The sequence below is a fragment of the Phaethon aethereus genome (genome assembly GCF_964289735.1).
Source record: "Phaethon aethereus genome assembly, chromosome: 15".
NCBI lineage: Eukaryota > Metazoa > Chordata > Aves > Phaethontiformes > Phaethontidae > Phaethon > Phaethon aethereus.
Window position 1 is genome coordinate 8,499,514 of NC_138591.1, and position 14,940 is coordinate 8,514,453.

General features: G+C 41.7%; 1 protein-coding gene across 1 annotated transcript; it reads right to left on the reverse strand.

Annotated features, from left to right (window-relative positions):
* Positions 1-1,580: 1,580 nt before the first annotated feature.
* Positions 1,581-14,251, reverse strand: DAGLB (diacylglycerol lipase beta; the record flags this gene model as incomplete). The annotated part of the gene is made up of 15 exons (XM_082006976.1): positions 1,581-1,773; positions 3,234-3,487; positions 4,502-4,574; positions 4,673-4,741; positions 5,231-5,358; positions 5,454-5,534; positions 5,940-6,017; positions 6,479-6,562; positions 6,904-7,030; positions 8,067-8,194; positions 9,427-9,552; positions 10,173-10,434; positions 11,088-11,262; positions 13,379-13,530; positions 14,157-14,251. The coding sequence occupies 15 exons, from the start codon at positions 14,249-14,251 to the stop codon at positions 1,581-1,583; spliced, it is 2,025 nt and encodes a 674-aa protein (XP_081863102.1).
* Positions 14,252-14,940: the final 689 nt, after the last annotated feature.

Consider the following 14,940-nt stretch of genomic DNA (forward strand, 5'->3'; position numbering starts at 1 on the left):
CATGTGGTAATGTTTGAGTTTCTGCACAAGTGTTCTCTTTCTTGTTACCACCATGAGCAAGTGTTGTTCTTCCCCTGCTAACAGCAGTGTGGGGTACTTGTCATATCAGGCTTGCAGTGGTCAAGACCCAGAATTAAATACACTACTGGGCACCCTTTCTTCATTATCGTTTGGAGTTGTTCCTAGCTCCTGCTTCTGTAATGTTTTAAGCTGCTGCCAACCAGGGGGCAAAAATACCTGTTTCACTATTGTTTGCAAACCAAAGTACTTTTCCTCTACAACTCTTTCTTACTTCAACTGTTTGTAAAATGATAGCCCTGCTGCAGCATAGTTTGTGCTTAAGTGCCTCACATTTTAACCTTTTGAATTTACAGCCATGCTGTGTCTGTGTGTGGTAGCTCCCCGGTTGCCCCCTCGCTGTCTGAAAACAGCACTTGCCTGCGGTCACTAGTGCTGTGGACTTACCTTGCTGCACAGCTACTAAACTAGCAACTTTCATCTCACCCCAGCATACCTGAACATGTAAGACAAGTTTTTAGAGTGTATTTTATTGTGTCTCCATATTAAGTATCACAGCAAGAACAAAACCACAGTTATTCTCAGCCACATCATATTACTTCTACTGATTTCTAATAAATTTTTTAATAAGAAATGTTGCTGAGCATTAAAAAAAAGTTAAAATCATTGAACACTAGAAACAAGGAATCTACTTTTTTAAAATCAGTACAACTTGTTCTATATTTTTTGTAGAATTGGATCAGTGTTCTCAGTAGTCAGAGCTAGCGACTAAGATGATGTCCAGGGCATGAACAGCATTTTTTCCCCCTCTTTTTCCTCAAGTAGTTATAGTATTAGTTGAGTTTAAAAATCAAAGTAGTCAGTCTTGTGGCTCAACAAATACAAAAGACAGGTAGATCAAAGAATATTGCACATGTATATACCCAAGCAGCATTTAACCACAACACTCCCCCTACCCCCAGATCTGTAAGAAAAATAGTGCAATCACAACTGCCTGATTAAAAAGCAGCCTGGGGGGCCTGCCCGCATGCTGTCACCCACTGCAGGGTTGTGCACGCACTTACGCCCCTCCAGCTGCTCGCACATGGCCATACTGCTTTCATAGCACTCCCTTCACACAGCGCCCTCCAGGCTTTGCAAGGGTGGGTCACAGCACCAAGACAATGGCCTGAAGTGACTCTGAAGCAGAACCACATTTTTTAATTTTTTTAAGGTTTGACAGAGTTCTGCTTTAATGAGTAGGCCCAGCTGTCCTCACACACTCACTTTGGTCAAGTATTCAGCTGATGCCTCAGCAAAATGCACCAGCGTACACAGGCTTGGCTATAACTTGTCATACTGCTCTATTTCAAAACAAGCTCAGCAGCCTTCAGCAGAAATGCTGAATCTGTGCTTTAACCAGCATACCATCCCTCAAGGTCGCTGCAGAAAGACCCCTGTTTATTTTATGCAATGTGAGAAAGTACTGAAACCCACTTACTTACTTAGATAAGGAAGTGGAATGGGTCCTGAATACTTGAAACCTGCCATAAGCCCCCACACACCTCATCTTCAAGCTGCGGTTATACCACGTTGGTGTTACATTCTCGTGTTTGACAAGAACTACACGATCCATGTTCCTGAGACAAACTGTTCAAAGCTTTGAGCACAACATCTGGCATGTGGTCTGTTATCATCTTGGGACTTATTAAAATGCTGCTGAAGGCTGTTTCATTTGACCATCTTGCCATATATTTAATATCTGAAGAGCACAACCTAAAAAACCAAACAAAAACACACCACAAATGCAACAACTCAGACACTGAGAACTGGTGCTCGATGTCAAGCCTGGAACAGCCAACCCCAAGACTTCTGCCCTTGCTCAGGGAGGAACTGGAACCTTCTCCCTGCGGGCAGGCAGACAGGTTCCCACAGAGCTGCAGTTCTGGCCTTCAGGAAACAGCTGGAAGCGCTGCCATTCCACGTCCCTGAAGGCAGAACTACACCAAATTATATCATGCCTTAACAGTGAAAGAAGCAGTCAAATAATCCTGCTCAAAGAAACACAGAAACAGTCGGAGCAAAGGGGGATGAGGTGTGCCAAGCACTGCCCTTTCACACGGTTAATGTCCAATTTAGGGAACAAGTCACAGTGGTAGCAGTAGGAAACCAGGCACCAGACTTACTGCTGCAATTGTGATGTACTTAGGATTTTATTTTACAGAACAGTACCTGATGGGGGCTCTTGTGTGCTAGTCCAATTATGAAAAAAACATGATTGGAGTAAATGAAAGAAAAGAATAGTAGAAGAGCAGCCATCAAGAAAACCTTGCCAGGTCACATGTTAAACTATCTAACTTGTAAAACCAGCATTAAAATTGTTAAAGATGTGAAGCTTAAATAAGATATTAATCTACTGAATGGGAGGAAAAAGAGCAGATTTCTTCTCCAGCCCTTTTCTTCCCTCTTCTGTGAGTTACAGATTTTTTTTTTTTTCCCTCCTCCTACTTCTGTTTCTGAATGAAGCAAGGGAGTAGACCAGATACTGTCCAGCCTACGGGCTGTTTCAGGTTGTTTTGCCTAAAAAACCCCCAACATCAACAAAACACAAACAAAAAACCCCAACCCCTAAAACACATTGTCCCAACAAACCCACGATCCTCACCCTTCCAGCAGTTTCAGCTCTTCTGTTGTCTCACTTTTCTGCATCCACAAAAAAGCAGCAAAAGGACAAGAAACTAGAGGCTCTGTGGGCACGCTGGTTACTGGGGCAACTGGTTCTCTCCAGTGTGGCCGGGCCAGTATTACGGGCAATATTTTGCCTCACTCTCATCACCAATATTCACATGATTACTCAATAACTAGGTATTTTGTTACCACTTCGCCACCACCAGGCCGTAAGACTGCAAGATCTGCATCCTCAGGTAGGAACTGCAGAATGCCAAAGCTGAACTTAACAGTCTTACTGTTTAACATCATCCCCTGAGCACTTGCAGTACGTGGGCAGAGTAAGGCACGCAGCCATAAAGAGAAACAGTTTCCAGGGCTTTAAGTGAACAGAAAGAAGCAGAGAGGCACAGAATAAAAACTGAAAAGCTGGCTAATGCATAATAACCAAAGATGGCTACTGGAGATGCAGACAAGAAGCAGAGCTGGAAACACGGACTTTGAAAGTGAGAAGCAGCTTTAAGTAGATTTTAGGAAAACAAGACAGTGGTATTCATTATTCTAGTTACCTCCTAGAGCTGGATTCTTCTACAATATGGATAATCTTTCCAGGAAGATACAGATGAGGATACTGGGATGGTGAATTTAAGTGCGATTCATCCTCAAGGGCGTTGTATGAAGGTGACCGATGAACCATTAAACTCTCCTCAGCTAGAAGTGGCTGGGTGAGGGCATCTTGGTTTCTACCATCCAGCTCAGTTGGGAAGTTATCTGGATCTCCTCCAAATACTTCGTACCAACACCCACGCAGCAAAATCTGGTACTGAATTCAGAAAGAAAAACAGCTGAACTGAAGTTTGGCACCTCAAGTAACTTATTCTAGTTGTGTGCTTGCAATGCGCATCATCTGAAACTACAATTAAAAGATTAAAAATGACTGTATGCACATGCTCCCCAAACTGTTTTTGAGAAAATCTCCTTACTGAGTTTTCCCCACAGTAATACCTATTTCACCGATATCTAACCCACACCACTAGTAACACTACGGAAAACATTACAGTCTTTACCAGTTGAATTATTCTTTGTGGATTCTGCTCTGGAGATGTAAGTTTTCTTGCACCTGTAACTTCTAATTGTGCATTATCTTATTCTGTATTTACAACATCACCCAGGCCCTCTACATGACTCCTGATCCTGGGCCCACATGAAAATCTTGCGAGTACAGCAGATTTAACTGTAGATGTTCAGAAATGACAGTTTTGAATCTTTAAGCCACTCCTCTATACCTCCAGTATCATCTTGCCTGATACCACACTGTTCCAGCACTTTGAAAACTATGCTTCTCACTAACAGTAAAAAGAAGAGGTAAGCAATTAACACCGTAACAGAGAAATATTTGCTTTCCAAATGAATTCTGAAGACAAAATTTAAATAAAATCACTGATCTGTTTACTTACTGATACTAAATGGTTATTAAAGTAAGTAATCTTACTGATTTTTCATCATTTTAGCTGGTTTGTTTGGGGATTGTTTTTTTTTTCCCCCCTTTTAATTTTTTAATAGTTTTCTTAATCAGCAAAACTAGCAAACAGATCATTTCAGGTCTTGGGTATCTTCCAGGTCTTGTTGAATCTCAATTTCCAAGAAGACAGCTTTATAGGACAAGAGCCTAACACAAGTGTTGTGGAATTAAAAACAAATACTTTCGTTCCAAAACACAACTGTAACTCTCTTCATTAAGATCAAAATACACACATCAATTGTCACTTCATTAAAGCTGAGGCTTAACCCAGCTAACAATTCCACTGACTTTTAACCAGGAACTGTATTTAGTTACCTTGGGTCTGCTGCAGTTTGCCACAATTCTCACTATTCTCCTCTTTAAATCCTCCATGTTGGGCATACTTAACCTGTTTAAACACAGATAGAACAAAGCAAAGCAAAGGCTTCTATTCTCTGCGATTTAATGCATCCTTGAACAAATAATTTTAAAATATTTTCATCTCACCTTGCAACAAGGTCCTTTCCAACAATGACTGAAACGATGAAGTGCTTAGTGTAATCTGCAAGTGATTTGCTTAAGAAGAAAAAAAAAGATGCACTTTAGATACTCTAAAGAGACAGGCACACTTTAGCTTTATGATGATCATTATCATTCAATAAAAATACAAATATGTGGCAACAAGCATCAGCATTTGCAGTCAGCACTTCAGTAGGCTTTTAGACCTACTTGCTACAGATGACAGAGTAATTTCAATGCTGATTGTAACAGTATGTGTGTATGTCAAACAGGCCAAGCTAGACAGGCAAGCATTTTATTTCTGGAACATTTATTTTAAACTCCAATTACACTATCTGACACAATTCACTGGATATATTTCACTCTGTAATATTCCCCCAAGAACTCGACTATAACTCGAGATTGAGCAAATCTAATTCTAGTGGAGAATGTATAAACAACCTCTTAACAGTCAAGCCCAGAGTTATCATCTAACATATTTGTCAACTACCTTGAAGATTTTTACATCTTGGACACAGAACCAAATAACAGAAGTTTCATATTTACCTTAAAAGTCCTCCTGGAGGAGAAAAGGCATAACATCTTAATGTTCGGAAAGAGTTCCTGAGCATGATCGCCAATATAGAAGCTGTTCCACCACCCAAACTGTGACCAACTATCACGAGTTTATATTCCTACAGACAGAAAGAGAAGACTGAAACATAGACGGACACAGAAAAAGCTTTATGTAATTCTTCTGGCAAACCAAATTATTTGGAAGTTAACTTACTGGAGCAATTGTGAAAGCCTGGTTTAAAATTCCATCATTTATCAGCTTTTGATAGATGTAATTTGCAGCTTGAGTTATTCCCTACAAGACAGCATTTAAAGTTAGAAGAGAAGGGTATATCTAACCTGAACAGTGATACATGTATACTTTAAAAACACCACCATCACGTTACAACTTCCTTTTTGCAAAGCTGGTCTTCTCTTTGAACATGCTCCTGACAGAGGTCTAGTTATAACCAAGTGGTCTTGTACATAATGGTTAAAAACATTATGTCCTTATTAAATATACCAAAAAGTCTGACAAGAGGATTACTAATTCTACCTTGCAGTTCCAGAGGCAGTATTTGATGCAACAATCAAGTCACAGAAATAATTTGTGCAATCCATCTCACAAGCAGAATACTCTTCTGTTTAACTAAGGGATCCCAGGTGTTTATAGTTTTCTTACTGCTGAGATGATTTATAAACAGCTACACGCTGCACACACCTTATGCACAAAGCCGTTCTCTAGAACATCCTCCAGTGTCAAGTCTTCACAATCTGCCGACAGATCAGTGAGAATGTCCTGTAAACAATACAGCTTTTGTCAGATGTCTCTGCGGGGCTTCATGGCTCATGGGTCACGCTCTGCAACTCAACATTGTCATAGAGACATCATCAAGCTGACTTCCAAGTTTGTAAGCGACAAAACACAATCCACCATAAAACACCACCCAAGCCAATATATACAGCAATCACAATTCTGATTTCAGCAGCTATTTCCAAGCTGCAAACACAGACCTTTCAAATGCACCTCTACGCACAGTGAAAAGGAAATACCGCTGCCCGCCCTCCACACTCTCTTCCAGTGCCACAGGGAATATTACCCATCCACAGATGGGAGGGCTTACAACTTAAACCTGGAAGAATCATACCCGTGAATGTGAATCATATCTTTTACATGTGCCAGTGTAACACAATTTCCTCTAGATACTAGGAGTTCACCCATTTCTATAAAGCTAATTCTATAGATCAGATGGATGATACCTCAAAAGACAAGGTTCCTCTCACTGCAACCACAATAGCTTCTTTTTTGTGATCCAAAGCAACAAAAAACGGAATCTCATAGATCTGGAGGGGAAAAATGTAATCAGTAAAGACACCAACTTTGTTCTCACCTTCTGAAACCTCTCTTTATTGTATTATGGAAAGAAGCTGAATTAGTTTCTTATCAAGTTATTGTAAGTGCCTTTATTGCAATACTGAGACAGACTTATGTTACTGTTTTTTTGGCTGTTCCTTCAGATTGGACAAAAAAAAAAAAATCAGAACTGAATGTTTCAGGGCCTGTTTTCATTTGGCTTTGCATCTTGCACATTATAAATGCTGAAGGCAAAGTAGAAACTGCACCTCTAGCTTTCACTAAATTAATCACTAAATTTTTCTGCTGAATGCCTGTCCAGATTGTTTACCTTGTTATGAAAACTGATATGAATGAAGTCTCTGTACTGCAGTCCTGTTATTTTTAGGATGGATCCAAAGTGAAAGTTATGACGATCACTGCCAGTTATATCAGAATCTGTTGGTCTATTTCCGCAACTAACAAACACAGAAGAGAAAAAACTTTCATGTTCAAATTTTTTAAGTTTCCTTTCAAGGAATGAAACTCAGTTACATTTGCAGAAGGATTTCTGCCAAGAATCAACTGCCTTTTTTTTTTTTTTTTTTTTAAATACCCCCCCCCCCCCCCCCCTCGCCAATAGTCTAGGTAGTCTGATAGAAGATGTTACCTCTGCCCACAAACCTGGTTTGGCCTGAGCAGCATGCCATACATTTTCAGTTCAAGGACTGGCAAATACACCATTGCTACAAGACTATCAGCAGAGCAAACAGTCCAATAAGGAAAGCATTTTTAAGACTACAGGCCAATGACAGAAAATACAAACAAGAAAAAAGGAAATTCAAAACAAATTCTGTACAGTAGGGTCATCACATGTTTTATCCATTGTATTATGCAGTATTTTTTTCTCCAAGTCATTTCTATTTCAGTAGGTTAAATAATTTCACATTACTAATTCAGAAAATCATGGTTACAGTCACAAACATTGGTGGTTACTTAAATATACAGTAATCCTACACAGCATTACGCATACTTCAATACTGACTGTAAACATTTTTTTTTAGTAAAGTGGACAAAAGGAATAAAATGGAGGCTGGAGGGACAGGTAACTTTTGCTAATTCCTTTAAGACAGAGAAAACTGTTGATACACTTTTATTTCTGTACACACATATGTGCTCAAAAGGTAGCTTTAAAAAGCCTCCTTTTAAAACCTGTTTGGTTTCATTCCAATTCTTCCTTTGTCATTTGCTAAATGAATTCTATTTATCTCAATCACAAACTCGTCTTAAGAAACAAAAAGCTGTTCTGTTTCTGAAGGTGGAAAGATGTTGGAATTTTGTTTGTACTTTGATGTTTGAATTTGTGAAAGACAGCTGTACCAGTCAAGCTCATGTTCTCCCAAGAGTGATATAATTTAATGCAACAAAACCACTGCTATTAAAACTATTTTGTTTCTGCTAACACTAGCTAAATAACAGGAAGCTATGTGGTTTTAAGCTCTTGATTGAACCTACCAGTCACCATTGAGCTTACAAAGTGCAGTAAATGGGTTGGTGTATATGTAGTAGGGCCAGCCATAAGCAGCTGCAGCAAACAGCATATAGTGGGCAGCATTCTCCAGTTCGATATCCAAATCATCTGTCTGAAAGGACACAGGGAAAGAAAAGGAAGGAGAGAGAGGAAGAAAGGTGTGTTAGGCAGCCCCAGAATAAAACCTGAACACAGGCTAGTGAAAATCAAGGCATGATGAAATACACACTATCCAAAAGGAAAACCTCAAGGTCTAAGATGAACTAAAAATAGCCACTCATATTCCAGGAAAAAGTCTGTGTTTATTTACATAGCTACACAGCTCAAGAATCTTGAAAAGCTCTCATTAAATCCGTTTCTTCCAATACTTATAAGCTGATAAGCTCAATACTGAAAACAACTTGTGCTCCAAATACGTTACTTAAGGGTGTCAAAGGAATGGCTGAAGAGTCTGCAGCAGACCTCTTTGCTAAGGACTTCTAAAGCACGAATCACAGAATCTTTGGGCTGGAAGGGGCCTTTAGAGGCCATCTAGTCCAACCCCCCTGCAATGAGCAGGGATATCTTCAACTAGATCAGGTCACTTGGAGCCCCATCCCACCTGATCGTGAATGTTTCCAGGGATGGGGCATCTACCACCTCTCTGGGCAACCTGAGTCAGTGTTTCACCACCCTCACTGTGAAAAATTTCTTCCTTATATCTAGTCTAAATCTACCCTCTGACGAACCCATCATATTGGCTGGATTCAAAAGGAAGTTGACAGAAATGCATTGGTTGAAGTAGAATTATATACTTCTATGAAACACAGACCAAAAGAAGGTAAAATAATTTACAAAGGCATTTTACCATAAATGACCAGCAAAAATCAGCTAGCAAACTGCAACTCACCATCTGCAAGCTTTTAAAAGATGCTATTTTTGCTTCTTACCTTGTCTGGATATTTCTAGTAGACGTAATTTAAACAGACCATAATACTAAAAGACCATCTTTTCAGTTCTATGCAAAAAGCGCTAAATATTAATTTTCCCTCTGTTCCCTTTCTCTCCTAGCTCTTCAACAATGATCAGATGTCCTAAATGGTTCTTTTTTGTACTTAATTCCCCATTCATATACAAGTTCTACTTATGCAAAAGCAGACAAAACTCATCAAGATGTTTTCACTGCATTTATTAATAACTTAAATTGTTGTGAATTTTTATAGTAGTGTTTAATTTTGTTAAAAACAAAACCAAACAAACAAAACACCCTTGCACAAAGAACCACATTTCAATTTGATCTGGCACCATCTCCTACAGCAACTGCACCAGAGGCTGCAACAAGAGTTAACAAGTAACAAGTCTTACCAGAAGAGATGATGGAGAATGACACAAGACTTCTTCAGGCTCTTTTGGGCAACTTTCCATTTTATCTTGCTCTTGATGGAGCAGCGTCAAACCAGCTGCTATGTCACTTGGCACCAGATCAGTGTCCTGTACAAAGACATGAAAGAGTGATTAAACCATCCCACACCTCAACAAGGCAAAACGATCTCAAAAGAAAATGCACACAGGATTCTATTTTTTCAGTATAAATACATTTTCACTGAGACAATGTGCACTGGAGAAACAAGTCACAGCAGTATCTAACCTCCTATGCCTTTTGTACATATTGAATGTTTTCTTCAATAAGACTGACGACAATTCCAACATGAATTTCATCACTTAATACCCGACAGAGGACCCACTAAGCCATATAGCAAACAACGATCCGTTACCGATCACTGTTCTACACCAGCTCACCTATTGAGGAAAAGAAACTCACCCTTGTTCTCCTGACTAGACACTAACCAAAGGAGAAAGAATACTGTTTTCTCACAGCCCTTCATGCTGGTGAAGGGACAGAAACATTTGCTAAAGAGAGGGGAAAATTAGTGTTGCTTATCTTGTATAAGAATCACCTTTGATTTTGAAATTGGCATATTCAAAACCTGACTTCAAGGCACAGGGTAGCAGGGACCGCTGGCTGAACAAACATACATGTGTGTTGCAATGTTTGCAAATTCAGAGTTAGTAAAAAAAAAAAAGAATATAAAAAAAGCTTTTCATCTTACGGAAAAGTAGGTGCGGAAAAGCTCTGCGATACTTGTAAAAGCCACTCGATGGTCATCATCTTGCACAATACAACAACACAGTAACCTGATTCTTTTTTCCCAGACTCTGGTGGCAGTGTTCTTCACATTATATAGCAATTGCCCTGACTGGCTGCTTTCCAGGTTCCGATTTACACTATCGGTGAGGTAAAACGTCTTTTTCCCCCCAAGTGGATCAAAGACGATTACAACTCCAATAACGGTAAAGATGATGATAACCCAGCTGCAAACCAGAAGGAAGTGGGATAAAAACAGTGTGAAACCAGATAGTTCTGACAAGTATGCAAGAAAACACAACTACATATCTTGACAGACAGAAAACACAGTTAGATATGAAATACTGTATGAACACCATCTGTTGTTGTCTTAAGGGTGCATGTTTTGTTATCGGGCTTTCAATCCACTAGGCACAAGAACAAGGCTGTCAGCTTGTTTTCACATGGGGCACCAAACCGAAAATCACAGCCCTGTGCTTTGGAAATAGCAAACCAGAGGTGTGAAGGCTCCGTTTTTCACCACCGGTTAAGTGATCTAGTTACTACCCTCTTCACATTTATCCAGTTTTCTACATTCCCATCTCTCCCTCTTACTCTTTCTGATCTTCACCTCCTTTCTTTCACTGCAGCACATGCCCTCTCAAGGCAAGTAGCTCAAGCTTGTTTAGGGAAGGATACCAACTCACCCTAGCTGTCTAGATTTAAAAATTCTTCTTTCACAACATAAACCCTTTGTTGAGAAACCACAATCATTTACAAAAAATACCAAAGTCTCCAACTGCTGGGAAGGCCTTCAATAAACACATACAAAAGCCACGTAAGCAGTATTTTCCATCTCACGTACACTACCAAGCTTAGATTTGGGGGGAAGCGCCTTTACCTTGCGATAACTGTCCCAATGATGACATTTATCACAGTCTTTTCGCAGTGCACACTGCTGTCTGACACCCACACAGCTCCTACAACAGCCCAGATGAATTCAGGCAAATAGAGAAGTAGACGAGTATAAAGTAGCTTGGGGAGTGATTTTCTTGGGCCTGGATTAGAAATTGTTCCTGAAATTACAGGGAGAACTTAAAACAAGAACTGTTTATGAATGCATCTTAAGTATATAAAATCCTACCCAGATATATGAACTTTCTGATCTTTACAGAAAATAAGAAACTTAACTGAAATTACGAAGCATTTTCATACTAATGGAAAGCTATCACTGAAGCTGAGAAAAGAAAAACAACAAAGGGTTTATAGCTGTGATTCTCAGAATCTACTCTACAAATACCCCAAATCACTGTCTAGTCACAGACAGTTCTGCAGTGAACTTGAGGCAGTAGTGCTGTGCCCAGCATAAGCCAAAGCACCATACAGGAGCACTGGCTTGCCTGCAGTTCCTTATGACTTTTTGTGCCTGCTTTTACTAATATTCTATTTAGCTTTTAGTTGGATGAATATTTAATTTTTAGATGCTACTGCTGGTCTGCAATGAAGTTCTGTTTACTAACTCACTAAATAATAAATTCATTCAAATTTTATTTAGGAGAACAAAAGTAGGACCATTACCAGGACAAATACTTCCTAGACTATTTTCTGTATTGTTAGTTTACTAATAACCTCTTCATTTTAGCACTCTTAGCAATAAAAAAAGGAGTAATTATTGGCCAGCTCAGCTCCTTAAACCAGTTTGTTGATTGCAGGGCAATGAGGTGGTGTGGTGTGCATGCTCATGTGTAGGCAGGATAATTTCTAAAGGCTTAAAACATTGCAGAACAAAACCAACTTTGGAAACTATTTTCCAGTTGTAAAGCTGTAGTTCACATCTAGTGACAAAGCTGTTTAAAAAGCCCTTGATCCAGTGGTCACTTGTTCCCATTGCTGGGTTGTAGCCTGTACTGCAGCAGCACGGTTGCTTACACAGACACAATCGGATGCAACTGCGGCTCCTGAAAACAACTTCTTTCCCTTCTCAGCACCACAACCCAGTGTATTTCTCCAGTCAGGTTCACTACTGGCACCACTAACACCTACATCAGTACAGTGCAAGGCATGGTGCAAGAACCGTTGCTCCCAAACCCACACATTACAACCACAGCCCAAGTCATCTCACCATTAATTTTCTGGGAAATTCAGCCTCAGAATTCTTCCATTTCTTACCTATAATGGCCTTGTAACTGTATTTTTATACTGAACAAGACTCTTTTCTCCCTGCTATTTAGTTACATCTCACGTCCTCAACTTTGATATAAATATAAATAGCATAACTTGGCTAATCTTCCCTTCCCTCCTCTGGAAACTGTAGGAAAACTAGCAGTTACATTCAAGGCCAGGATTATGGTCCACGTGTCTGCTTTGTCATAGTTTCCCTTCATGCACTCTCTGTACTTCAGTCCACTTAAATAATTTAAATATTCTTTTATTTACAGCGTGTTGTGAGAACGAATATATTAGAAATCGAGGGGTCTCATCTATTACTCCAGAGACCACACACCTATGTCAAATTAATCTTCCCAGCATTATTTTGATAATGAGGTGCCTCACCAGGCAAAATGCTTTCCTAGCATTTTTTTAACCCAAAATGAACCATTTCTACAAATGACTAGAAGTTGCAGTGGGGTCCTTACTTCTGTTTAGCCACTCACTTCAAGCTGTAAGTTCTGCTCTACTTAATGGTACTTATTGCATTAGTTTTACTGTGACATTTATATGGATCACTGTCCTGTGTGTGTTTTTTCCCCAAGCAACCCACTGCAGCTAATGAACTTTCACAAGACATGACTAAATCTGCCTATGCAAGGCAAAGCTAACATGATACTTCAGATGAGAAACTGATTTTGGATGAATTCCCCTAAATTCCTGTCAGAGAAGTTACGCGGCGTTCCATTCAAGGTCATGTATTAATGGTGAACACAGAGCAAGTTTTCAAGATGCTCTGACGGCAATGAGTGTATCACCGTTAGCTGCATTAAGCTGTCGGGTCCATTTATTGTTCTAGATTCCTGACTAACAGAGGTAGTACTATTAAAACAAATATATTATGCTGCCAAACAGTTGCTCAAGTTTGACTACCATCAAAGCACTTGAATTTTTTTGCATTTTTTTTTCATGTCAGCTCCAGATTAAAAAGACACATATATTACAATCCTACCAGATAAATATAAAATATTATTAACTACTTACCTTGCATACTGACATATACAAGTGCAGATAATGCACATATTATAGAAGCCAGAAGAATAAGGAGGACAAGCAAGTAGCTGTGCAGTAATCCTCCCCCAGGACAGTTAAACTGCCCCTTATGAACTGTGTAAAGAGCAAGAATTCCAATCCACCTACAGGAAAGTAAGATAATAGAAGTTAGAGTTGTAAGGAAAAAGTGCGTACTGCAAAGTGATCACCCGATAAACAGTCTTCATCTTAATCACAGCATTCCACAAAGATTAACAGAAAGGGATGTTGTTATGTAAGGGGTTTGTCAGAATGAAGGGACTATACGAATACTCGGCAGTAATTACAACAAAGTCGTTTGCAGACCGAGCAACAGGCTCCCTTTATGGTGCTACGCATTTCCACAGATCCCAAAGAACACAGGCTGATCTGAACAAAGAAATCTTCATATTAATTCTTTAAGTAACGAAACCACGTTAGCACTAGTCACCTCTTAAATACAACCGGGTGATTAAGGCTCCGCGCGTGCAGAGGACAGCGCAGTAACTGTGTTACGCTATGTGATTATGCAAGTCAAGGCGATCTATCACCAAGCCGCCGCTTTCCGCCCCGGCGGTTCAACGCCTCAGAGGAAGGGGCCGAGGGAGTGCCGCCGCCGGCGGGAAAGCCTGCCAGCCGCAGACGGAGGGTCAAGGCCGGGAAGCGGCCCCCGAGGGAGAGCGGCGAGCGCCTGCCCGACGGCCGGGCTGCCCCGGCCCCGCGGAGGTAACGGCCCCGCGCCCCGCCTTACCACACCAGCCTGACGAAGAGCTCGAAGGCCCCCGGGAGGACGAAGTCGTCGCTGCCGATGGCCCAGCGCCTGCCGAACACCACCAGACCCGGCATCCTGCCGGCCGCGCCGCCGCCGCTCCGTCACGGCCGCCCGAGCACCTGCGCCGGCCCCCCGTCCGCGGCGGCCCGCTGCCCGCCGGGCCCGCCTGTTTCCGCAGGGCACACCGCCCACCCGAGGGCGGGCACCATGTCACGGGATCACAACGTCACGACGCCCCGAATTTCCCTGCGGACATGCCCGCCCCCCGCGGCCCGCTTGCGGCCAAGCCGCGCACGCGCGCTGGACGGCCCCGGCCTTCCCGCCGCCCCACACGCAGATGGCGGGGCGAGGCGAGGCTTTTCAGCAAGGCGCGTGCGCGGCGGCCCTGACGCGGAAAGCCCGCCTTGCCCCGCCCGGGCCGCAAGCGCATGCGCAGAGCGCCCCGCAGGGGCGCGGTCGAGTGTGAGGGCGGGGATGAGTATGAGGGCGGGGCTGGCGCGGGCTGCGGGCCGGGCACGGCGACACCGGCCGTTAAACGGCAGCTGCAGCTGCGCAAAAAGGCGACCTAAGGGAAGGGGGTGAGCGCGAGAGGGCTCAGGGGGTAAGGAGTAAACCCTGTGCTAAATACCTGTGTATCCCAGCACCCCGTGTGTCCTGGTGCTGCTATGCCCGTAGGACGGCATCTCGACCACCACAGGGCACAGGAGGCACCAGAAAAAACAGCAAAAACGCTTAACAGCGGCAGTTAATGAAGTGTCCTCGA